The sequence below is a fragment of the Leucoraja erinacea genome, chromosome 2, assembly GCF_028641065.1.
Source record: "Leucoraja erinacea ecotype New England chromosome 2, Leri_hhj_1, whole genome shotgun sequence".
Lineage (NCBI taxonomy): Eukaryota > Metazoa > Chordata > Chondrichthyes > Rajiformes > Rajidae > Leucoraja > Leucoraja erinaceus.
The window spans coordinates 133,398,949-133,425,773 of NC_073378.1; the positions used below are offsets into that span (position 1 = coordinate 133,398,949).

A 26,825-nucleotide genomic window follows, 5' to 3' on the forward strand; every position below is an offset into this window, starting at 1 on the left:
ACTCAGCAACCTCCCAATTGTGGCCCTGATCACCAGTTAACACATCACCATAGATACTAGGCAATAGTGATCCAACATTAACTCATTGAACATTCGAAAATCACAACCTATATCAATGATTTGGCTGAAGCTATAGGTATATCAACTAATTGGTATGATTGTGATGATAGAATCATAGAATTATATTGCAAAGAAACAGGCCCTTCAACCGAACATATTGATTTGTACTAACTATTTGCCGAACTTTTAATTGTGATGCCAACCAAATTGCCTAGATGAGCTAGTCCCCATTGCCTGCACCCTGCCCTTTATCCTCCAAACCTTTCCTATCCATTAACCTCTCCCAATGTATTTTAAACAATAAGAAGACACAAGGAACTTCAGATGCAGGGATAAACCCCTGTCTAAAGGTGCGAGTTGACCCACGAGGTACCCCAAGTTTAAAACAAATTTAACTCGTGGTAACTACGTACAATTAACATAGCGGGATCGTCAGAACTCGTGGACACAACTTAGCGACTCGTGGCACTAACGGCAGGAATTTCGTGAAACATGTTAACTCTTGGAAAAATTCAAACATGTTTAAAGTTTTCCACGAGTAAAATGTACTGCTGAAGTTCAATATTGAAACATTTAAACTCGTTTTAAGAACGTAGTGGCCCGTGCGTTTACCTTAGTGTCTCGTGAGTCTACCGTGGGAACTCTTTAACTCAGCGGGCAGGCAGCATCTCTGGAGAGCAGGGATGGGTGACGGGATGACATTTCCAAATTTCTGCTGCGTCTTTGTGTAACTCCAGCACCGTGTGTTCACTTTTTGTCAACCAGCATCTGCCCTTGCTTGTGTATGACATTATTTGTATCCGTGGCAGTTGATTGTCATTTCCTTCAGTTTCCCAGGGGGTCGGGACAGGACTGGAGTTGGGAGGGAAAGGTTGGGGGGGGGGAGAGGGGTGGAGGAGAGAGGGTGGAGAGTGGTGGAGGGGAGGAGGGGGAGACAGATGGGGGTGTCTTCATTCACTGGCAGCGGGTGCCTGTCACTGAAACAGGCAGGTAGATTTCACATCCACCTTGTGTGTGTCTCTCTCCGTCCTTACCTCTCACACAGGCTGAGAGATTCTGCCTCTGTGAGTGTACATCTCTTTCTACCCCTCTCCCACACACAGCAAGACCGAGGTATTGTGCTCAGTCCATCTGTGTCTCCCACATACACAGTAAAACTCTGCTTTGTATGTGTTATATATGTCTCCCCCCCATTTCTCTCTTTTTCCCCCCCCCCCCCCCCCCCCCCCCCACCTCTCTCTCCCCCCCCACCTCGCTCTTTCTCCCCCCACTTGGAGAGAGCCCCCAAGCTCCTGCCCCGGGGTGACTGGCACTGACCTGCTGGCATTGCCGACGTGAAGACGGTGCGAAGCCCCCGTGCCCGGTGCAATGGGTGGGGAGTTGGAGAAGGGAGGGAAGGGGTCACACACGTGGCCGGGAAGCAGACGGGTGGGGGTGGGGGTGGCGACAGATGGGGCCAACAATGAGTGAAGAAAGACAGAAACGCTGACTTGCAAAGGAGACGTACAACAGTGCATGATCTCTCTCGCGTTATGGCAGGTGATTGACGGGGAGGGGGGTATTGTGCTGTTTGATCTGCTATCCCAGGACAGGGAGACACAGCGGCTTTTGAGACTGGTGGGCAATTACTACCAAAGTGTCTGCCCACACAGTCAGTACACCTCTCCGACACTGTCTCCCGCATTAAGATCATCCCGCAGAGAATGATCCCAGCCTAACCCAAGAGTCTTGTCACCCCCGACAGATTAATGACGCCCGCGCATCCCCCCCCCCCCCCCCCCCCCCCCCCCCCAACCTCCCTCCACCTCAACTCACACCTGGGCACCAAAGCAGCTCAGGAGGTGAACCCTGAGCTCCGTCTCACAACAATCTGATGTGCACATCCATCCACATTCAAAGATTTCATCTCCCGCCTCCCCGCAGTGTGTAGACATGGCAGTAAATTCAATTAAAACATATCAAACCTGTGTGTTTCAAACAAATCATAAGTATAACTGCTCTGGCACTGGACGATGCGCATTTTTCCTTTGTAGGTCACATCAATAGATGCGGCCGCGCTGAATTCTATCTTTAACTCAAAGCCGCAGGATGGAGGTGTCTTCTTTAACACTGTTGCTTATTAAAACAGACCTTCAATCAGGGTTGGCTCAAGAGTAACTCGGGAGAAGAACTTGGAACATCGCAGAAATGACAAGTAAACGGCAAACTTGTCATACCCATGGGAACTTGGTTAAGCTCTTAATCATACACTTGGAATCTCGTACACACCCACGAGACTTTCACTCGGGGTACCTCGTGGGTCAGTTCACACCGTGAGACAGGGCTATTACAAAAAAAGACATAAAATGCTGGAGTAACTTAACGTGTCAGGCAGCATCCCTAGAGAGAAGTAATGGATAACGTTTTGGGTTGAGACCCTTCTTCAATCTGATGTCAGGGGAGAGGGAGATACATAGATAAGGAAATGTAAGGTGTGAAAACAGGACAAAGGGAATGAAGCTCAAGGAAAATGTAGAATAGATCATTGTTGGCTGGGAGAAGGTAACAACAAAGCAAACAGATAAAATGTAGTCCGAGACAGGTCAGACTGGTCGGAGAACTGGGAAGGGGGAGGGATGGCAAGAGAGGGAAAGCAAGGGTTATTTGATGTTAGTGAAGTCAATGTTCATACCACTGGGGTGTAAGCTGCCCAAGCGAAATATGATGTACTGTTCCTCCAATTTGCGCTGGGCCTCACTCTGACAGTGGAGGAGGCCCAGGACAGAAAAGTCAGTGTAGGAATGGGAGGGGGTGTTAAAGTGTTCAACCATGAGATCAGGTAGGGCACCGCTGCCGCTGTTACAGACCTTCGCCACCTCCCTACTGACCAGGGCTACTGATGCTTCGTCTGCTGACCCATATTTTTACTCCAGCCCCCGGGGGCCTGCACCAGCGACTCCGCCAACCCTCACCTTTCCACCGCCCACCAGCGGGCCAGAGCCGTCACCTCACCTGAATTCCAGGCTCAGCCCCAGGCCCACAGCCTCCATGATGCACGTGGCTGACTCTCCGGTGTCCAACTGCTCCCCCTCCTACAGGGAACCTCAGTGGTGGGTCCACTGGGTCTTCCCTTCCCCCACTTTTAACTAGGTGGCCCCAGCACTGCCTGTGCACTGGTCCTCATTGCCCCCTCCTCTCTGAACACCCACCAGACCTCGCCTCAGCCACCCTCCACTCACCTGCCCTCCTCCGACCCCCACCCTTGTTGTCTTCACCATGCCCCCTGACTAAGGTTGCCAACTTTCTCTTGTTCCAGGGAGTACTCTAGCTCTGCAACATTGACAACTGCATCGGTGCTACCTCCTGCACACATGCAGAACTCACTGACTTTGTTAACCTTACTACTAATTTCATCCTGCACTCAAAGTCACTTGGACCATCTCCGACATCCCCCTACCATTTCTTGATCTCACTGTCTCCATCACAATAGACAGACTATCAACTGGCGTCTATTATAAACCCACTGACATCCACAGTTATCTAGACTACACTTCTTCCCACCCTGCTTCCTGTAAAGACTATCCTTTATTCCCAATTCCTCCGTCTGCGTTGCATCTGCGCCCAAGATGTGGTGATCGAAACCAGGGCATAGTCCTTATTCTTTAGGGAACGGGGGTTCCCCTCTTCTATCATAGATGAGGCCATCACTCGTGTCTCCTCGATATCCCGCAGCTCCGCTCTTGCTCCCCCTCCTCCCAGTTGTGACAGAGACGGAGTCTTCCAAGTCCGAACCTTCCACCCTATCAGCCGTCGCATACAGCACATAGTCCTCCGACAATTTTACCACCTCCAACGGGATCCCACCACTAGCTACATCTTCCCATCTCCACCTCTGTCTGCTTTCCACAGAGACCATTCCCTCAGTAACTCCCTGGTCAACTCATCCTTACCCACCCAAACCACGCTCTCCCCAGGTACTTTCCCCAGCAACTGCAGGAGATACAACACCCATTCCTTCTCTCCAAAGATGCTGCCTATCCCGCTGAGTTACTCCAGCGTTTTGTGTCTACCTACCAGTGGAACATTGTGTTCACACTACTGTAAGCAAACTTACCCACCCTGCAGTGTTGCACAGGGAATTAAGAACAAGGACTGCTACTCCAGAAGATGTAGTGAGCTTTACTGCTACTCCAGAAGATGTCGAAGTTGTTAGTGACACCTTGCCTGGTGGATCATGTTCAGTTTTGGTACCCTGCTACAGGAACGATGCCTATAAGCTGAAATGTGCAGAGAAGATTTATGAGGATGTTGCCAGGACTCTTGGAGCCTGTGCTACAGGGAGAGAGGTTGGGCAGGCTAGGATTTGCTTCACAGGAGCACAGGAGGCTGAGGATTGATCTTATGAAGCTGGAGAAAATCATGTGGGAAATAGATAGGGTGAATGCATAGTCATTTTCCTAAAGATCAAGAGGCCATAGGTTTAAGGTAAAAGGGGGAAGATTTAATAAGATAACTGAAGGCCAACTTCTTCACATAGAGGTTCTTGGGTATGTGGAATGAGATGCCAGAGGAAGTGGCTGAGGCAGACACAATAACAACATTTAGATAGGTACCTTATTTAGATAAGGTGTAGTGGGATATAGATCAAATACGGGCAAATTAGATTATCTTCAGGCATCTTGACCAGCATGGCCTAATTGGACCAAAGGGCCTGTTCCTGTGCTGTATTACCCTATGACACTCTCCACGTGAAAGACCTGACCCGCACATCTCCTTTAAAGATTCCCCCCTCATCTTTGGCCTTTAATATTTGGTATTTCTACCTGGGGGAAAGAAATCTGACTGTCTACTCCTTCTGTGCGTCTTGTGATTTATAACTTATTTGTGACATAACTTATTTCAGATCTTCCCACAGTTCAGGTCTTTGCTCCAGAGAATACAATCCATGTTTGTCTAACCTCTCCTTATACCTAATTCCTGTAGTCTAGACAGTGTTGTGGTAAAACTCTTCTATAGTGGGCGGGCGACCTACGTTGCAGCGGCCTCTGCAAGTCCGTCTGTCTTTTTTATTTTTCTTGTCCCGTTGAGTGTATAGTTGGTAGTGGTTTTTTAATTGTTTTTAACTGGGTATGTGTGGAGGGCGGTGGGGTAAACTTTTAAACCTCTTCCCTGTACGGGGGACCCGACCTTTTCCCTGTCGGGTCTCCGTTGTCGTTGGGGCCTCCAGCCGGAACGACCTGGGAGCTCTAGTCATGGAGCCTGTGGACCTACCATTCGTGGAGCTGGCCAGCTTCGGAGCGTGGAGAGCTGTGGTGGCGCGCGGGTGCGGCCCGACTTCGTAGCTTCGGAGGCTCCAGCCGCAGGCCCGGTGGACGACGACATCGGGAACTCGCGGATCCCTGGTGGGAGACCGCTTTTCGGAGCTCCCGCAACGGCAACTTTTCCAGCCCAAAATGCGGGGTTGAAAATGACCTGGAGTGGGAGTTTACAACGCCCGGCGTGGCTTTAAAGTCCGCTGGACTTGCCAGCGCCCGCCGGGGGCTTTGACATCGGGAGAAGAATGGAGAGCAGGGAAGAGACAATACTTTGCCTTCCAGCACAGTGAGGAGGAGATTCACTGTGATGGATGTCTGTGTTGCTGTGTGTCTTGGTTCTTTTCTTGTTGTAAGACTGCAGAAACTAAATTTTGTTTGAACTTCATTTGAGGTTCAAATTACAATAAACGGTATTGTATTGTATTATATTGTGCCTTCTCCAAAATCTCTACATCCTTCCCATAATGGGATGTGACCAGAACATGCAATACTCTGAATGTGACCTAACCCAGTGGCTCCCAACCTTTTTTAGTTCTTGGGCTCTTTAATTTTTTCTGTGGCCCCCCCTGACATTATTAGCTGAAGAAATGGCCCCTTCATTGAACCTGTGGCCCCCTAAATCCCCAATTTATTCTGTGGCCCCTGCTGAAATTTGCCATGGCCCCTTTATTCTATTCTACTTTACTTGTTTTGCTATTTTCAGCGAGCTAGGAACTTGGAACCCAAGGTTCTGTTGAGTGAGCTGTCTTTATTGTCCCAAAACCTGACACAAACCCAGATTAAACTCCATCTGCAAATTTCTCTACCCGTATCGAAACTGATCTACATACTACCATTATATCCTTTGACAACTTTCCTCATTGTTCCCAACTCTACCAATTTTGGTGTTGCAAAGAGTCACAGTCATAGTGATACAGCGTGGAAGGCACTTCTGCCCAACTTGCCCACACCGGCCCAACATGTCACAGCTAAATATTTCTATTCCTCTCATGATCTTATATACCTCTATAAGATCACCCCTCATCCTCCGGCACTCCAAGGAATAGAGACCCAGACTACTCAACCTCTGCCAAAAGCTCTGACCCTCTAGTCCCGACAACATCCTTGTAAATCTTCTCTGCACCTTTCCAGCTTGACAGCATCTTTCCTATAACACAGTATAACCATATAACAATTACAGCACGGAAACAGGCCATCTCGGCCCTACAAGTCCGTGCCGAACAACTTGTTTTCCCTTAGTCCCACCTGCCTGCACTCATACCATAACCCTCCATTCCCTTCTCATCCATATGCCTATCCAATTTATTTTTAAATTATACCAATGAACCTGCCTCCACCACTTCCACTGGGAGCTCATTCCACACCGCTACCACTCTCTGAGTAAAGAAGTTCCCCCTCATATTACCCCAAAACCTCTGTCCCTTAATTCTGAAGTCATGTCCTCTTGTTTGAATCTTCCCTATTCTCAAAGGGAAAATAGAACTGAACGCAATACTTTAAATATGGCCTCACTAACATCTTATACAACTGCCACATGACCTCCAAACTTCTATACTCAATATTCTGGCTGATGAAGGCCAATGTGCCAAAAACCTTTTTGACCACCCGATCTACCTGCGACTCCACCTTCAGAGAACTAGGCACCTGCACTCCTAGAGACTGCTCTGCAACACTACCCAGAGCCCGATCATTCACTGTGTAGGTCCCACTCATGTTAGACTTCCCAAAATACAACACTTCACATTTTTCTGCATTAAATTTCATCAATCATTCCTCTCAGCCCATTTGGCCAATGGATCAAGATCCTGCTGCAATTTTTCACAACCATCTTCACTATCTGCAAAACCACCCATTTTTGTATCATCTGCAAACTTGCTAATCTTGCCATGTATGTCCTCATCCAAATCATTGATGTAGATGACAAACAGTAACGGGCCCAGCACCAAACCCTGAGGCACACCACTAGTCACAGGCCTCCAGTCTTACTCCTCACCGTAAAACCAATGGCTGCTGATCCCAGATATTTCTGGAAAGAGGAAATGTTTTTTTACTATGCACCCCATCCATGCCACTTTAAATTTTGAATAGGGTTTTTTTGCAGAGGTGATTCATTTACTGAATTGTTGTGTATATTATATGTTATCTATGTGTACTGTGCTTAAAGGCCTGTTATACTGCTGCAAGTAAGAATTGCATTGTTCGTACCTACTGTATGGCAACTAAACACTCTTGAACTCTGTCAAGAACCTCTCCATTGCTCAAAGGAAAATATCTCTCATCATAACTAAAGAATTCCATCCCAGGTTACATGCTGGAGAATCTCCCTTTCACCCACACCAATGCAATCACGTCCTTTCTGTAGCATGGCATCTGCAACTACATATAGTATTCCAGTGTAGAACATAGAACAGTACAGTGCAGGAATTGTACAAACAGTGTTTGTACCAAACATGATGCCAAGTTAAGCTAATCTCATCTACCTATACACGATCCATATCCCTCTATGCCTTACACTTCCATGTGCCTATCTAAAAGCCTTTTAAAACACGGTTATCGCAGTGGGCAGGTGCACAGGAAGGTAGACACTCCCGCCCCCACGAGTCTTGGGCAGGTGGGGCTCGTCAGCCTGGGAAGGCAGTCCATCTAGGAGAGGGTAAACTCTGATTTAAAACCTCCACTGCCTTGTGGCCATATCCAGTCATGGAAAGGGCTCCAGGAGTAAATCTCAAGACAATCCGGAGTCGGAGCCCCTAAGGCAGTTTGTCGTTGTCTACAACCTCGCTCTGGCAGCTCCTGCAATAGCGCTGGTGCCAAACTGTAACGGCCCTGCTGTTCCTTTGGATCGATCAGTGATGTGGAGAGGGGGGACGTACTGCATGGGCAACAGCCTGTCCTCCATATGACATCGCCCAGGCTTGCATCCGACCAAACATCACCTGCAAACTAGGATGCATCACCCATGGTCAGTCATGACCGAGGGGGGGCCTACTAATCATATCTTCCTCCACCGTCACCCCCTGGCACTGCGCTACAGGCCTTCCCAACTCTCTGTAAATAAACTTGCCATGAAACTTTCCCCCTCTCACCTTATAGCTATTCCCTCTCACGTTGGACATTTCCATCTGAGGAAAAAGGTTATGACTGTCTACCCTACTATTTCCTCACAGCTCAACAAACATTTTATAAAGTTGCACCAAGACTTCCTGCTCTTATACTGTAAGCCCCAGCTAAAGAAAGAAAGCCTTCTTCACCATTCTATTAATCCGTGCCAGGGATCATTGGAGGTGTACACCATGATCCTCAACATGCCCTAAGGCTCTATCATTCATGATATATGCCCTAATAATAGACCTCCAAAATGTAACTGTGGTTTGATTAATAGTTTTCTGATCACAATGTATCTGTAAAATGATTTAGTAAGCTCTAATTTTGAGTGATATGTGTGATTTTATTTGTTTACAGATGAGGATGATGACCCTTTTGGGATTGCTCCCCCACCCCCACCACCTCAAGACCAAATGTGTAAGTTCAGAAAAAAATCACAAATTCCATTTGTCACCTTCACTACTTCCAACCTGGTCTGCAGTGTGGCTTCCTCTACATTGGTGAGACCAAGAATAGACATCTTGCACCTGCATTCTGTTACAATGGCCATTTAGAGTCTTTGACATTTCCATCCTGGGAAAAGTGTTCTGACAGTCTATGGATTTATGCCTCTCATAATTTGATATACTTCTGTGTGACTCCCTCAACCTCGGACACTCCAGAGAAAAGAATCCAAGTCAGTGAATCCAGAGCAGCAAACCTAGTTAATCCAGGAAATTGTACGGGATTGTATCAGTGGAAGAGAATCAATTGGAGATTATTCTTAGGGATAGGATTTACTCACATTTGGAAACAAATGGGATACTTAAGAAAGACAGCATAACTTTGTCTGGGGCAAGTCATGTCTTACAAACCTTACTAAGTGTTTTGAAAAGGTGACAGAGGTGATTGATGAGGGTAGAGCAGTGAATGTAGCCACATGGATTTTAGTAAGCAATTTGACAATGTTCCTCATGATAAGCTAATCCAGAAAATTAAGAAGCATAGAATCCATGGTAATTTGGTAGTTTAGATTCAGAATTGGTTTACCCATAGAAGAGAGAGTTATTCTGGCTGGAGATCTATGGCCAGAGGCATTCCACAAAGAGCTGTGCTGGGCCTTCTGTTGTTTGTGACATATATGAAGTGGACTTTAATGGCGATGGATTGGTTAATAAGTCTGCAGACGACACCAAAATTGGTGGAATTGCAGACAGCGAAGAAGGCTGTCAAAGAATACAGCAGGATAAAGGTCTGTTACAGTTACGGGTGGAGAAATGGCAGATCGAGTTTAATCCCGACACATGAGATCTTGCACTTTGGGAGGTCAAATGTAAGGAGAAAGTTTAATGGCTGGACACTTAACATAATTGATGACTCAGTGGGAACTTGGGGTCCACAGCCCATGAAAGTAGAAACATAAATAGAGTATGCTTGCCTTCTTCAGTCAGAGAATTGTGTGCAAGAGTCAGGAAGTCATGTTGCACCTTTATAAAACTTGGTTAGGTTACATTTGGGATATTTTGTGCAGTTCCAGTTGTCCAATTACAAGAAGGATGTGGAGGCTTTGGAAAGGATGCAGAGGAGGTTCACTACGATGCTACCTGGATTAGAGATTGTGAATGAATGACTGAAGGAATGAATTAATGAATTGAATTAATTAATAAGTTTATTGGCCAAGTACGTGCACATACAAGGAATTTGCCTTGGTGCTCCGCTCGCAAGTAACAACACGACATACAGTAAACAATTAAGAATAAAACATTAAACATTAATAATAAAACATTACAGTTTAAACATGTGAATGAAATAAAATACCAGAGCAAAATGAGGCTACAGACTTTTGGTTATTGAGTAGATCTATTACTCGTGGTAAAAAGCTGTTTTTATGTCTGACTGTGGCAGCTTTGACAGTCCAGAGTCACCTTCCAGAGGGTAGTGATTCAAAGAGTTTGTGGCCAGGGGGAGAGGGGTCAGAGATGATCTTGCCCGCTCGCTTCCTGGCCCTTGCAGTGTACAGTTCATCAATGGGGGGAAGGTTGCAGCCAATAACCTTCTCAGCTGATCGGACGATTCGCTGCAGCCTCCGGGTGTCGTGCTTGGTAGCTGAGCCAAACCAGACCATGATGGAGAAGGTGAGGACAGACTCTATGATATTAGAATTGTCGTGTAGAATTGGACCATCATTGCCTGTGGCGGATTGTGTTTCCTCAGCTGCCCCCCATTTAAGGTCCTTGGAGATGATGGTTCCAAGGAACTTAAATGTCTCAACAGGTGTTACTGCGGTGTTGCTGATGGTGAGTGGGGTGAGGGGAGGGGGAGCTCTCCTGAAGTCTACTATCAATTCCACTGTCTTAAGAGCATTGAGCTCCAGGTTGTTGCGATGGCACCAGGATGCCAGCTGTGTCACTCCCTGTCTGCAGGCAGATTCCTCCCCATTCTGGATCAGTCCAATCAGGATTGTGTCGTCCACAAACTTGAGAAGCTTGACAGAGGAGTCAGTGGAGGTGCAGCCATTGGTGTAGAGAGAGTAAAGGAGAGGGGAAAGTACACAGCCTTGCAGTGCTCCTATGCTGAGGGTCTGCGGGTCTGAGGTACTTTCCCAGCCTCACATGCTGCTTCCTGTCGGTCAGGAAGTTGGTGATGCACTGACAGGGGGGGTCAGGCATAGTCAACTTGGAGAGTTTGGACACAATGGTGTTGAATGCAGAGATAATATCAACAAACAAATTCCTGGCATAGGTCCCCTGGCTGCCTAGGTGTTGGAGGATGAAGTGCAGGCCTAGGTTGGCTGCGTCATCCACTACAGCTATAAAGCTATTAAGCTCTAAGGAGAGGTTGGGCAAATTTGTGTTGTTTTCTCTGGAAGCTGAGGGAAGACATTTCAAGTACTAAAGGGTATAACTTCAAAGTCAGAGGGGGGAATGTTTAAAAGACATTTGTGGTTGTTTGGAATGCACTAGCAGGAACAGTGGCTAAAGCAGATATGGTAGTGGTGTTGAAGAGGTTTTTAGATGGGCACATGAATACTTTTGGATGGAAGGATATAGATCACGTGCAGGAAGAAAGGATTACGTTTGGCACAGACTTTCTGTATTTTATGTTCTGAACTATGTTCTGAACTTCAGACAAGTTCTATGACAACCAGAACTGATTTGTTCGAGCAGTAGTGCATATAAACACGGGAATCAAGCTGGGATTTGAGTCAAAATTAGGAAAAAAAAACGAAAAGACAAAACTGAAGGCTTTTTATCTAAATGCATAGCGCATTTCCCCAGGTGCCATGGTGGGACCTGAACTCAAGTCTCTTGATCAATGGTTCAGAAGTGTAACAGCTAATGCGGTAATTTAACACTATGCTGCTGAACCTGAGAGGTTTAGGAAGTTCGGTGTGTACTTTGTGGAGTGGGTGCATATATATATATATATATATATAGATATATAGATATAGATATAGATAGATATAGATATAGATATAGATATATATAGATATATATGCACCCACATATATATATGTATATTTATATGTATATATCTTGGTAAATTAATTGAAAAGCTTAATTTTCTGAGCTAAAAACTGAGAAGCAAACAAGGGACTATAACTGGAGGGTCCACTCCGAGGTTGAGGGTCAGACTTTAAATCTTTAGAGATTAAAACAGTTTTGTATTCAAGTGGAATCAAGAGGTTGCAGATGTTAAAATGCAGACAAAGTGCAAGATCAGTAGGAATCCTTTTGAATGGTGAGTTGAGCCATACGATTCACTACAGTGCGGGTGCCTTATGCTCTTATCAATGTTTTCATTAATAGCATTTCAAACAGCTTTTACACAGACCATATTATTTTTGATGTACCCGTCTTTGCTAATTATTTACCATATTTTCTATTAACAGCAGTACGACGAAGGACACGACGTAAGTACTGATTAAGTACACTTTTGTAATTGTATTTTTTACCTGGATATTATAAATGCAATGACAATGCTCTCATTTCTTACGAGCTCTGTATTTCTTTGTCAAGTATATTTGCTGCTTGCAGTTCTGGTATTTTAGGTGTGGCAATGAAACAGGAACAGCCTCAGTTGCATCATGTTCAACAGTAAATTGTATAATCAATCAAATATATTGGGCTTAATACCAATAGGAAAGCGGCACCAATAGGGTCATCAATATACAACAAGGAAGGTGAGGGATGGGGCTCTTGTGCAAATGAAACATTCCAAGTATACAGTGAAAAGGCAGGCAGAGTTTGCTCCAGTGTAACTTCTACAGCATCACCTGTGGTTTGGAGGAAGTGAGTTAGTTCAATCATAGCATCAGACATACATTCATCACTGAAACAAACACTTAATACCATTATGTTTCATGCTGACCATCAAGTTCCAGTCCCATTTAGCCGTCACCATCTTCTCAGCAGTGCGGGTTGCACCACTCTCTGCCCCTCCTCATGCATGTAAGTGTTAAAAGCCTTGTTCACTGTCTGACACACTACTTTCAGGGAGCCATGCACTGTACTGCCAGATCCCTGTGATCTACAATACTCTAGGGGACTAGTATTTAATGCATGTTCTGCCCAGGGTTGACATACCAATGTGCAGCAACTCACATTTGTCAGTTAAATTCCATTTGTCACCTGCACCACTTCCAACCTGGTCTACAGTGTGGCTTCCTCTACAATGGTGAGGCCAAGAATAGACATCATGCACCTGCATTCTGTTGCAATGGCCATTTAGTGTTTCTGATTCCATATCATTTTAATTTTCTTATATATATATATATATATATATATATATATATAACGTGGTAAATTAATTGAAAAGCTTAATTTTCTGAGATAAATACTGAGAAGCCAACAAGAGACTCTATAACTGGAGGGTCCACTCCAAGGTTGAGGGTCAGGCTTTAAATCTTTAAAGATTAAAAGTTTTGTATTCAAGTGGAATCAAGAGGTTGCAGATGCTAAAATGCAGACAAAGTGCAAGATCAGTAAGAATCCTTTTGAATGGTGAGTTGAGCCATATGATTCACTACAGTGCGGGTGCCTTATGCTCTTATCAATGTTTTCATTAACAGCCTTTCAAACAGCTTTTACACAGACCATATTATTTTTGATGTACCCGTCTTTGCTAATTATTTACTGTATTTTCTATTAACAGCAGCACCTGTACAACCAGTCAACCAACGTAAGTACTGATTAAGTACACTTCTGTAATTGTATTTTTTACCTGGATATTATAAATGCAATGACAATGCTCTCATTTCTTAAGAGCTCTGTATTTCTTTGTAAAGGATGTTTGCTGCTTGCAGTTCTGGTATTTTAGGTGTGGCAATGAAACAGAAACAGCCTCAGTTGCATCATGTTCAACAGTAAATTGTATAATCAATCAAATATATTGGGCTTAATACCAATAGGAAAGCGGCACGGATAGGGTCATCAATATACAACAAGGAAGGTGAGGGATGGGGCTCTTGTGCAAATGAAACATTCCAAGTATACAGTGAAAAGGCAGGCAGAGCTTGCTCCAGTGTAACTTCTACAGCATCACCTGTGGTTTGGAGGAAGTGAGTTAGTTCAATCATAGCGTCAGACATACATTCATCACTGAAACAAACACTTAATACCATTATGTTTCATGCTGGTCATCAAGTTCCAGTCCCATTTAGCCGTCACCATCTTCTCAGCAGTGCGGGTTGCACCACTCTCTGCCCCTCCTCATGCATGTAAGTGTTAAAAGCCTTGTTCACTGTCTGACACACTACTTTCAGGGAGCCATGCACTGTACTGCCAGAACCCTGTGATCTACAATACTCTAGGGGACTAGTATTTTATGCATGTTCTGCCCAGGGTTGACATACCAACGTGCAGCAACTCACATTTGTCAGTTAAATTCCATTTGTCACCTGCACCACTTCCAACCTGGTCTACAGTGTGGCTTCCTCTACAATGGTGAGGCCAAGAATAGACATCTTGCACCTGCATTCTGTTGCAATGGCCATTTAGTGTTTCTGAATCCATATCATTTTAATTCTCCTTCCCACTCCCAAGCCAACCTCCCAGTCTTTAGCCTTTTCCATTGCTACTGAAGGGTTAAACGCGAATGAGAAGAACGCCATCTCATGTTCATGCCGAGAGCAGTTCAGCGCAGGAATAAGACCTTTGTCCCCCAATGTCTGCACTGCACATTATGCCAATATTCAACTAATCTCTTCAACTTACATGTAATTCATATAACTCCTTTCCCTACATATCCATGTGCTTGTCCAAGCACCTCTTAAAGATCACTATTGTATCTGCCTTCACCACCACCTGGTAGCGTGTTCCAAGGACCCACAACGCTCTGTGTAAAAACACTTGCCATGCACATCTTCTTTAAACTTTTCCCTTCCCACCTTAAAGCCACACCATCTAGCTTTTGGCATTTCCATCCTGGGAAAAGTGTTCTGACAGTCTATGGTATTTATTAGTCTCATCATTTTATATACTTCTGTGTGACTCGCTCAACCTCGAACGCTCCAGAGGAAACAATCCAAGTGAGAGGCATGATAAGGTCCTGAACCTTTTTCCCGTGTGGGAATGTTCAATACTAAAGGGCATGGCTATGAGGCCAGGAAGAAAATGTTTAACGGAGATGTGCAGAGCCAGTGTTTTACACAGAGTGAGTGGTGGACGCCTGGAACACACTGTTAGAGTTGGTGGTGGAAGCAGGTACGATAGTGGCATTTAAGAGGCTGTTGGAAAAGCAAAAAAGAGATCATGGATAGGTGACGATTTCAGTCGGGACCCTTCTTCAGATAGCCACATGGATATGCAGGGAATGGACCACATGCAAGCAGGTGGGATTGGTTTCATTTGGCATAAAGTTCGACACAGACATGTTGCGCCAAAGGGCCTGTTCCTGTCCTGAACTTTCTATGGTCGATATTTAAGATCCTCCCCCAGTGTCCTGCCATTATTTATAAGATATGCTCTGCCCTATAATGTAATCGTTGTTAAAGGACCCATGGATTACTCACAGTACACATGACTTACTTATTTTGCTATTTTAACTGATAACGGGTCTTATTTTTAAGCATCATGGTCAGATTGTTACCACTATACTGATAATACTGGCTTTACTGACATAGCTACTCATTACTTGAAAAGGGGAGGGAAGATAATATATGGGGGGAAAAAAACACTTGCAAATCTCTTTACACACATTCCTAGCTTGAAAATACCTGACTGTTCCTTCATTATTGCTGGATGAATATGATGAAACTCTTTTACTAACAAATGCTTTGCTGAAACCCATATATACAATGTCTATACTGTGTCTATATGTCTCTATACATTCTGACAGGCAGGTTTGCTAGTACTACATGGGTAAGTTGAAACTAAATAGTTGGGGGGTGAGGTCAACAATGTGGAAGCGTATGTGTGTTAACAGGAAAGAGTGCAGGAAAGGTCACGTTTAAACTAGCAGGGCAGGGGGATGAGGACCAATACAAGGAGACAGGGGCTGTAAAATGAGGACAGAAGCAAAAGGTAGGAGAAAATAAAAACAAACCTGAAAGCTTTGTGCCTTAATGCGAGGAGCATTCGTAATAAGGTGGATGATTTGTATGCGCAGTTAGTAGCTAAGGGATATGATATAGTTAGGATTACGGAGACATGGCTCCAGGATGCCCAAGGCTGGGTATTCAATATCAGGAAGGATAGACTGAAAGGAGATGGTGGTGGGTTGGCATTGCTGGTTAAAGAGGAAATTTATGCAATAGTAAATGGCCTGTCCCACTAACGCGACCTTTCAGCGACTGTCTTCGACCTTCAAGCTCGAGGGCACTCACCTGGAAAACCCCGAGCTGGATCGGCCGTCCGCAATGAAACCGCGAGCCGGATCAACCATCTGCACGCACGCACACGCACACGCACACACGCACGCACACACACGCACACACACACACACACGCACACGCACACACACACACACACAGACACACGCACATACACACACACACACACACGCGCGCACGCGCACACACACACACACACACACACACACACACACACACACACACACACACACATCGCAAAGGCGGGGGCCAGGGAAAGCGGGGGAGCGCTGTCTGAAATTCACACCCGCGATGAAGAGGAAGGTAAAAGACGGTACGTCCTTTATAGAGCGCGGAGAGGGGGGGAGAGGAGGGGGAGGGAGGGGAAGAGAGGGAGGAAGAAGAGAGAAGGGGGGAGAAGGGGAGGAGTGGAGACATTTTTAAGAAGCCAGACAACTTTTAATAAAGCTTAGCGGGCATTTAACATTACCGGTCAGTTTTCTTACCTTTTTTTCCTTTCGATTACCTATGATTGCTTTCGACTTCCCACGATAACATGCCGACCTACTACGACCTACCTCGACTAAACCTACGAATAAAAAAATATCGATTTTTTCCATGGTACCTTTTTTTGCTCGCGGTCATTTTTCAGCTTGCTGAAAAAAAACGCCGTAACCTAACTGAGGCCTCGAGAACGCGGGGACTACTCTCGAACATGAAGGAGAGTTACAAAGACCACCTAGGACCTCATGTCGACCATGCTTGCGAGTATGAGTTGAGAGCAAACTCTCCTAAACTCACTGTATAAAACTCCAACAAGCGTAGGTAGCCGCAGTGGGACAGGCCCTTTCGGAGAGACATTAGCTTGGATGCTGTAGAATCAGTATGGGTAGAACTGAGAAATAGGGTAGAAAACGCTTGTTGGAGTTGTATACAGATCACCAAACAGCAGTAGGGAGGATGGGGGTAGCATCAAGCAGGAAATTAGGGATGCGTGCAGCAAAGGTACAACAGTTATTATGGGTGTCTTTAATCTACATATAGATTGGGCCAACCAAATTGGTAACAGCGCTGAGGAGGAGGATTTCCTGGGATGTATACAGGATAGTTTTCTAAGGCAATATGTAGAGGAACCGACTAGAAGGCAAGCTATCCTAGACTGGGTATTGTGTAATGAAGATTAGTTGGCAATCTTGTGCAAAGCCCCTTGGGCAACAGTGACCATAATATGGTGGAAATCTGCATTAAGATGGAGTGTGACACGCTTAATTCAGAGACTAGGGTCCTGAACTTAAAGAAAGGAGACTTGATTGGTATGAGATGGGAATTGGCTAGGATAGACTGGCAAACTATACTTAAAGGGTTGACGGTGTAAATGCAATGGCAACGATTTAAAGATCGCATGGATGAACTCCAAAAATTGTTCACCCCTGTCTGGCGAAAAAAGAAAACAGGGAAGGCATGTTTTATTTTTATCAGCTCAACCGTGGCTGACGAGAGAAATTAAGGATAGCGTTAAATCCAAGGAAGAGGTATATAAATAGGCCAGAGGAAGCAGCAAACTGGAGGCTGGGAGAAATGTAGAGTTCAGCAGAGGAGGACAAAGGGGTTAATTAAGAGGGGGGGAGCATGAAAGAAAGCTTGTTGGGAATATAAACACTGACTGTAAAAGCTTCTTTAGATATGTGAAAAGGAAAATATTTAACTAATACAAATGTAGGTTCCTTGCAGTTAGAGACAGGTTAATTTACAAGGGGAAACAAAGAAATGCAGATTAGTTAAATGAGTACTTTGGTTCTGTCTTCACTAAAGAAGACACAAACAATCTCACAGAAATACAAGGGGACCGAGGATCTAAGTGGGAGGGTAGGAACGGAAGGGAAACCCCATTAGTCATGAAATGGTGTTAGGTAAACTGTTGGGACTGAAGGCAGATAAATCCCCCAGGCCTGATGATCTGCATACCAGAGTACTCAAGGAGGTGGCCCTAGAAATCAGAGATGCATTGGTAATCATTTTTCAATGTTCTACAGACTCTAGATCAGTTCCTATGGACTGGAGGGTAGCTAATGTAACACCACTTTTTAAGAAAGGAGGGAGAGAGAAAACGGGGAATTATAGACCAGTTAGCCTGACATCGGTAGTGGGGAAGATGCTTAAGCCGATTATTGTAATAGCGCATTTGGAAAGCAGTGACAGGATTGGTCAAAGTCAGCATAGATTTATGAAGAAGAAATCATGTTTGACTAATCATCTGGAATTTTTTGAGGATGTAACAAGTAGAATGGATGAGGGAGAGGCAGTGGATGTGATGTATCTGGACTTTCAAAAAGCTTTTGACAAGGTCCTACACAAGAGATTAGAGTGCAAAATTAGAGCACGTGGTATTGGGGATAGGGTATTGACATGGATAGAGAAATGGTTAGCAGACTGGAAGCAAAAAGTAAAAATTAATGGGTTATTTTCAGGACAGCAGGCAGTGACTAGTGGGGTGCCGCAAGGCTTAGTGCTGGGACCACAGTTATTTGTAATATATATTAACGATTTAGATGAGGGAATTAAATATAACATCTCCAATTTTGTGTATGACACAAAGCTGGGCAGCAGTGTGACCTGCGAGGAGGATGCTTTGAGGATGCAGGGTGGCTGGATAGGTTAGGTGAGTGGGCAGATGCAGTGTAATGTGGATAAATGTGAGGTTATCCACTTTGGTGGCAAGAACAGGAAGGCAGATTATTATCAGAATGGTGTCAAATTAGGAAAAAGGAGAGGTGCAATGAGACCTGGATTTCCTTGTATACCAGTCACTGAAAGTAAGCAGTGCTTTTGCACCCGCTGAGTTTCTCCAGCAATTTTGTGTACTGAAAGTAAGCATGTAGGTACAGCAGACAGTGAAGAAAGCTAATTGCATGTTGGCCTTCATTGTGAGAGGTTTTGACTTTAGGAGCAAGGAGGTCCTACTGCAGTTGTACAGGGCCCTGGTGAGACCAAACCTGGAGTATTGTGTGCAATTTTGGTCTCCTAATTTGAGGACGGACATTCTTGATATTGGGGGAGTGCAGCGTAGGTTCACCAGGTTAATTCCTGGGATGGTGGGACTGCGACATGATGAAAGAATGGGTCGACTGGGCTTGTATTCACTGGAATTTAGAAGGATAGAAACATAGAAACATAGAAATTAGGTGCAGGAGTAGGGCCATACGGCCCTTCGAGCCTGCACCGCCATTCAATATGATCATGGCTGATCATCCAACTCAGTATCCCGTACCTGCCTTCTCTCCATACCCTCTGATCCCCTTAGCCACAAGGGCCACATCTAACTCCCTCTTAAATATAGCCAATGAACTGGCCTCAACTACCCTCTGTAGCAGAGAGTTCCAGAGATTCACCACTCTCTGCGTGAAAAAAGTTCTTCTCATCTCGGTTTTAAAGGATTTCCCCTTTATCCTTAAGCTGTGACCCCTTGTCCTGGACTTCCCTAACATCGGGAACAATCTTCCTGCATCTAGCCTGTCCAACCCCTTAAGAATTTTGTAAGTTTCTATAAGATCCCCTCTCAATCTTCTAAATTCTAGAGAATATAAACCAAGTCTATCCAGTCTTTCTTCATAAGACAGTCCTGACATCCCAGGAATCAGTCTGGTGAACCGTCTCTGCACTCCCTCTATGGCAATAATGTCCTTCCTCAGATTTGGAGACCAAAACTGTACGCAATACTCCAGATGTGGTCTCACCAAGACCCTGTACAACTGCAGTAGAACCTCTCTGCTCCTATACTCAAATCCATCTGCCAAACATTTGCCCACTCACCCAGCCTATCCAAGTCACCCTGCAGTCTCCTAGCATCCTCCTCACAGCTAACACTGCCCCCCAGCTTAGTGTCATCCGCAAACTTGGAGATATTGCCTTCAATTCCCTCATCCAGATCATTAATATATATTGTAAATAGCTGGGGTCCCAGTACAGGTACTGAGCCTTGGGGTACCCCACTAGTCACTGCCTGCCATTGTGAAAAGGACCCGTTTACTCCTACTCTTTGCTTCCTGTTTGCCAGCCAGTTCTCTATCCACATCAATACTGAACCCCCAATGCCTTGTGCTTTAAGTTTGTATACTAATCTCTTATTTGGGACCTTGTCGAAAGCCTTCTGGAAGTCCAGATACACCACATCCACTGGTTCTCCCCTATCCACGCTACTAGTTACATCCTCGAAAAATTCTATAAGATTCGTCAGACATGATTTACCTTTCGTAAATCCATGCTGACTTTGTCCAATGATTTCACCACTTTCCAAATGTGCTGCTATCCCATCTTTAATAACTGACTCTAGCAGTTTCCCCACTACCGATGTTAGACTAACTGGTCTGTAATTCCCCATTTTCTCTCTCCCTCCCTTCTTAAAAAGTGGGGTTACGTTTGCTACCCGCCAATCTTCAAGAACTACTCCAGAATCTAAAGGGAGGGAATCTTGTAGAAACAGAAAATTCTTAAAGGATTAGACAGGGTAGATGCAGGTAAAATATTCACGATGTGCGGGATCCAGAACCAGCAGTCACAATTTAAGAATAAGGGGTAGGCCATTTAGGACTGGGATGAGGAAACACTTTTTCACCCAGAGAGTTGTAAATCTATGGAATTTTCTGCCACAGAAGGCAAGTGGAGGCCAATCCACTAGATGTTTTCAAGAGAGAATTAAGGGCCTGTCCCACTTGGGCATTATTTGTGTGTCACGCAAATGGCGGGCAAAGATTTTGTACATCCCAAAATCCTGGGGCGCCGCGCGCAACCGCGCGTCTCTGCCTACGTCACCACGCACCATGCGCACGTAATACGTATCGTGATGTGTAAATAATGTCGCGTAAATGACGTGCAAATGGCGCCCAAGTGGGACAGACCCTTTAGGTTTAGCTCTTACGGTTAAAGGAATCTAGGGATATGGGAAAAAAGCAGGAACGGGGTACTGATTTTGGATGATCAGCCATGATCATATTGAATGGTGGTGCTGGCTCGAAGGGCCGAATAGCCAACTCCTGCACCTATTCTCTATGTTACTATGTTTCTATACTTTGTCTATAATGTCTATACTAACAATGTATACAACTGCTGCTCGGCTCTCCAACATTTTTGGTCACATCATCAAAAAAACTCAATCAGATTTGTGAAACACGACCTCCCAAGTACAAAAACAATGCTGGCTATCCGTAATCAGCCCTTGTCCATCTAAATACATGTATAACCTATCCCTCAGAATACTCTAGAATACTCTCTCGTGACTGTCTGATCACCGATGTTAGGCTCACTAGCCTGTAGTTCCCAGGATTTTCCCTGCAGCCGTTCTTGAATAGAGGCACAACATTTGCCACCCTCCAGTCTTCTGGCATCTCACCAGTATTTAATGATGACTCATAAATCTCAGTCAAGGCACTTATAACTTTCCTCTAGCTTCCCGCAGTGTCCTCAGACCTGGAAGATTTATCTACTTTCAGATGTCGGCCTGACCAACTAAATTCCTCCAATAGTTTGTTGTGTGCTCTGGGTTCCAACATCTGCATTATATCATGGGGACTATGAAGGCATGAGAGGGGAGGTGGCCAAGGTAGACTGGAAAGGGATCCTAGCAGAAATGACGGTGGAACAGCAATGGCAAGAAGTTCTGGGCATAATCCGGAAGTTGCAGGATCATTTCATTCCTAAAAGGAAGAACGATTCTAAGGGGAGTAGGAGGCAACCGTGGCTGACAAGAGAGGTTAGGGATAGAATAAAACTAAAAGAAAAGATGTATAACACAGCAAAGAGTAGCCGGAAGCCAGAGGATTGGGAAACCTTCGTAGGACAACAGAAGGAAACAAAACGGGTAATTCGGGCTGAAAAGATGAAGTACGAAGGGAAGCTGGCCAGGAATATCAAGAAGGACAGTAAAAGCTTCTTTAGATATGTTAAGGGAAAAAGTGTAGCAAAGTCAAATGTGGGTCCCTTGAAGGCAGACACTGGTGAAATTATTATGGGCAACAAGGAAATGGCAGAAGAGTTCAATAGGTACTTCGGATCTGTCTTCACTAAGGAAGTCACAAACAATCTCCCAGATGTACTGGAGGACAGAGGATTTAAGGGGGTAGAGGAACTTAAATAAATTTTCATTAGGTGAGAAATAGTATTGGGTAGGCTAATGGGACTGAAGGATGATAAATCCCCTGTGCCTGATGGTTTGCATCCCAGGGTCCTCTGGGAGGTGGCTCTAGAAATAGTGGATGCACTGGTGATTATTTTCCAATGTTCAATAGATTCAGAATCAGTCCCTGTGGATTGGAGGATATCCCACTTTTCAAGAAAGGAGCGAGAGAGAAAATGGGGAATTACAGACCAGTTAGGCTGACCGGTGGTGGGAAAGATGCTGGAGTCAATTATTAAAGAGGTAATAATGGGGCATTTAGATAGCAGTAAAAGGATTAGTCCAAGTCAACATGGATTTATGAAATGTGCAGCGAGACCTGGGTGGCCTTGTACACCGGTCACTGAAAGTTGGCGTGCAGGTACAGCAGGCAGTGAAGAAAGCTAATGGAATGTTGGCCTTCATAACAAGAGGATTTCAGTATAGGAGTAGAGAGGTTCTTCTGCAGTTGTATAGGGCTCTGGTAAGACCACATCTGGAGTATTGTGTACAGTTTTGGTCTCCTAATTTGAGGAAGGACATCCCTGTGATTGAGGCAGTGCAGCGTAGGTTCACGAGATTGATCCCTGGGATGGTGGGACTGTCATATGAGGAAAGATTGAAAAGACTAGGCTTGTATTCACTGGAGTTTAGAAGGATGAGGGGGTTTCTTATAGAAACATATAAAATTATAAAAGGACTGGACAAGCTAGATGCAGGAAAAATGCTCCCAATGTTGGGCGAGTCTAGAACCAGGGGCCACAGTCTTAGAATAAAGGGGAGGTCATTTAAGACGGAGGTGAGAAAAAACTTTTTCTCCCAAAGAGTTGTGAATTCATGGAATTCCCTGCCACAGAGGGCAGTGGAGGCCGAATCACTGGGTGGATTTAAGAGAGAGTTAGATAGAGCTCTAGGGGCTAGTGGAGTCAAGGGATTTGGGAGAAGGCAGGCACGGGTTATTGATAGGGGACGATCAGCTGTGATCACAATGAATGGCGGTGCTGGCTCGAAGGGCCAAATGGCCTCCTCTTGCACCTATTTTCTATGTTTCTGTGTTTCTATGTCTTCTATTGATTGGGTTGCCGATTATTATGACAATGGTAGAGAGGAGTTAGCTAATGTGAATTTCCTGCAGCTTTCCACCTCTTGATTAATTAGTGTTGTTTGGCTGATATTTTATTTTTCATGCAGTTTTGCCAATACTGTTATTATTTTTTGTTAATAGCTCCACGCGTCAGGAAAACATCCGAAGAGATTGACGCGGAACAATTAGAAAAGGACAAAGCGGAATTGGCGGTCATGGATGAACAGATTTTTCAAGCGGACTTCAATTACAGAGAGATGTGCAGGGTTCAGTTTATGTCTAGCTATGAAATTGTAGAGTTAACAGCCAAGTTATCAAACACATTTCTGCTGGACGAAGAGAAAGAGGAAATTCGACAAGACATAGAAGCACTAAAGAGAAAAATAAGAGATGCACACAGGCAACAGGGGGAATTTCATAGACAAAAAGGAGAACTCAAGGCTGCGAGGAACCAATTAGAAGAAACTCAAGAAAACCGTAAGTTAAGAATGTTAAAATATGCTTTAGGTTCACTTGAACCTTCTTGTGTAAATGAGAATATTTCTTCTTGCTGACGACAAACAAAACCTGGGAAGTTCCAAACCAAACAAACCAGAGAAGTTAAGGGCCTTTCTCACTTATGTCCTTGGCACGCAAATTACACAACCTCGTGGTCGCGTTGAGCCGAGATGGTCTAGCGAAGGTCGGGCGTGATTTCATGCGTACGCACAGCCATCTGGAGCGCCTGACGTTATTTGAAGATGGACACAAACCTGGAGTAACTCAGCGGGACCGGCAGCATCTCTGGAGAAAAGGAATGGGTGATGTTTCGTGTCGAGACTCTTCTTCAGTCTGAAAAGAATGGTCTTGACCCGAAACGTCACCCATTGTTTCTCTCCAGAGATGCTGCCGGTCCCGCTGAGTTACTCCTGCATTTTGTGTCTTCAATTTTCTTGGCCCCGCTCTGGGATTTGAAGTGGGGGCGGATCCGGACCGCAACGGCCGTGAGCCCCGGGCCGAGTTCGGCGATCGCTTGCCTGCCTCTGCTGCTGTTGAAGGTGAGACGTTGGGTCGCGCCAGGGTTTTGGGCCCGTCCGACTTTGGCCGTCAGTTCCGCGACAGGCCGTTGGCACGTAAAAATTTCGTTCACTGCAAGAATTTCGGAGCCCCGCGCGATGACGGGACCGGCCCCGCACACTACATGCCCCTCCGTGCTTCTAAGTGGGACTGGCCCATGCAGCCATACGGTGCCCGTACGCCTCAAGCGACCTCCAGGTCGCATAATTTGCGAGCCAAGGACGCGTAAGTGGGACAGGCCCTTTAATTTATGTTCAGATGAGTCGGGTCAGCTTCACTACAGTGAAGCCCAGCAATTGACTTGCACTATTGCAGATACAGAAGAGGTTTACCAGTCTGAGGAAGGGTCGACCCGAAATGTCACCCATTCCTTCTCTCCAGAGATGCTGCCTGCCTGTCTGTCTGGCTGAATTACTGCAACATTTTGTCTTTATCAGGATGTTGACTGGAAATAGATATTGGACAAACTTAGAGTGTTTCTTCTGAAACATCAGAGGGTGAAGGGAGACCTGATAGTAGCTAAATAAAGTTAGATAGGATAGACAGTCTGAGCCTTTTTCCCAGGGTTGAAACTATCAAGACAGACTGAACGTCATAACTTTCAGATGAGAGGGGAGTTTTAAAGGAGATGTGGAGGGCAAGGTTTATACACAGAGTGGCGGGTGCCAGGCATGGGGATGGTAGTAAATACAACAGCATCATTTGAGAAGCTTTCAGATAGTCATGGATATGCAGGGAATTAAATGACTGGATCACATTCAGGCAAAGGAGAGTATTTTAATTAGACATCATGTTCGGCACAGACATCATGGGCCAAATGCCCTGTCCTGTGCTGTACCGTTATATGCTCTGTGAGTGATGGAGAATGAGAAAACTAAGAGTTAAAGAATACAATAGAACTGTCTGTTACTTTTTGGCATTTTTGTGATCCAGCTAATGTCATCAGACACATCGGGAATCTTCCACATGTTACCTATTGAGATTTTCCAAACTTTAGTTCTTCCAATGGCAGTTGGGAATGTATTAAGCCCCTGGTCCCACGATGCAAATTTACCCAAGAGCTCTCCCGAGTTAAAAAAAAAAATCAAACTCATAAGTACGTAGAATGTACGTAACGGGTAAGTCGGAGCTCGTGGATGTCTCGTAGCGGCTCGTAATGCTAACGGCAGGTACTCGGGAAACGCGTGAAGTTTTTTCAACAGTGTGAACATTTTCCAAGAGTAAATAAATACTTGTGATGAAGTACCACGAGTTTGATTTTTTTTTAAAACTCGGGAGAGCTCTTGGGTAAAGTCGCATCGTGGCACAGGGGCTTTAACGATAACTGTTTGAAATTTCAACTCATCTGTAATACCCTATGACAGACACAAAAAGGTGGAGTAGCTCAGTGGGACAGACAGCATCTCTGGAGAGAAGGAATGGGTGACATTTTGGGTCGAGACCCTTCTTCATCCAGAGATGAAGCCTGTCCCGTTGAGTTACTCCAGCTTTTTGTGTCTATGATCGGGATAAACCAGCATCTGCACTTCTTTCCTATGCAATACTCTATGACTACATTCTGAGCTGTAAGAGTGATTTGGGCAGAAATTGTTCCTCAAACTATTGCATGGGAAACTGAATCTGCACATTATCTTCCACCATGGCACCCAGCTCTATTGAATTCAATAGAAACAAAATTTCCGAAGCAGAGTAGACCATACTTCCACATCACGCGTGCTAATGCAGAGAAAATGGCTGTGGATCAATTTCAGCCTCAACACGATTAATAACTGAAGCTGTAGACAGCTTGCTGGTTATCAAAATATTAGATTTTTTTTGCAGGGTGCATGCCAATATTGATGTTAATAAAAAACGTTTCAACCTTGCTTATGTTTTTTGCTATTATTTGATGTTTAGTTTACTCTGATGTTCAAGTAACTTTCATTATCTATTTGTTGGCAGGCCGATACGAGAAGTCTTATAAGCGGCAAACACTGGGTATAATGGCTTCAGCCCAAGTAGAGTCAATTGAAGAGCAGAGTAAGTGTTTAATTGTCAGCCAACTTATTTCAGTTTGTAGTACACCTACTCTGAACCTTAAAGGTTGTGCAATCATCATCAGGAAATTTGGTTCAGAATCTCATGCCCAGATTGAGGATATTTTTTAAGCCACATCCTCTGTATCAGATATTCATCGGAAGTTTCAGTCTATTCCTATTGTACAGCTGGATTCAGTTTTGCATATCAATGGAATATTTAATATGAAATGCTTCACATCATAGAAACATAGAAAATAGGTGCAGGAGTAGG

At 44.9% G+C, this 26,825-nt stretch overlaps 1 protein-coding gene across 2 annotated transcripts in view; it reads left to right on the top strand.

Annotated features, from left to right (window-relative positions):
* Nucleotides 1-26,825, top strand: part of LOC129715905 (uncharacterized) — a 101,629-nt gene that overhangs the window by 15,086 nt on the left and 59,718 nt on the right. For both annotated transcript variants that reach the window (XR_008726567.1, XM_055665798.1), the window contains exons 6-10: nucleotides 8,817-8,876; nucleotides 12,331-12,351; nucleotides 13,593-13,619; nucleotides 23,622-23,957; nucleotides 26,478-26,555. Coding sequence is in view for 1 of the 2 variants with exons in the window: in XM_055665798.1 (XP_055521773.1) it covers nucleotides 8,817-8,876; nucleotides 12,331-12,351; nucleotides 13,593-13,619; nucleotides 23,622-23,957; nucleotides 26,478-26,555 (522 nt within the window). In the remaining variant the exon portion in view is untranslated. The remainder of the gene's footprint in view (nucleotides 1-8,816; nucleotides 8,877-12,330; nucleotides 12,352-13,592; nucleotides 13,620-23,621; nucleotides 23,958-26,477; nucleotides 26,556-26,825) is intronic.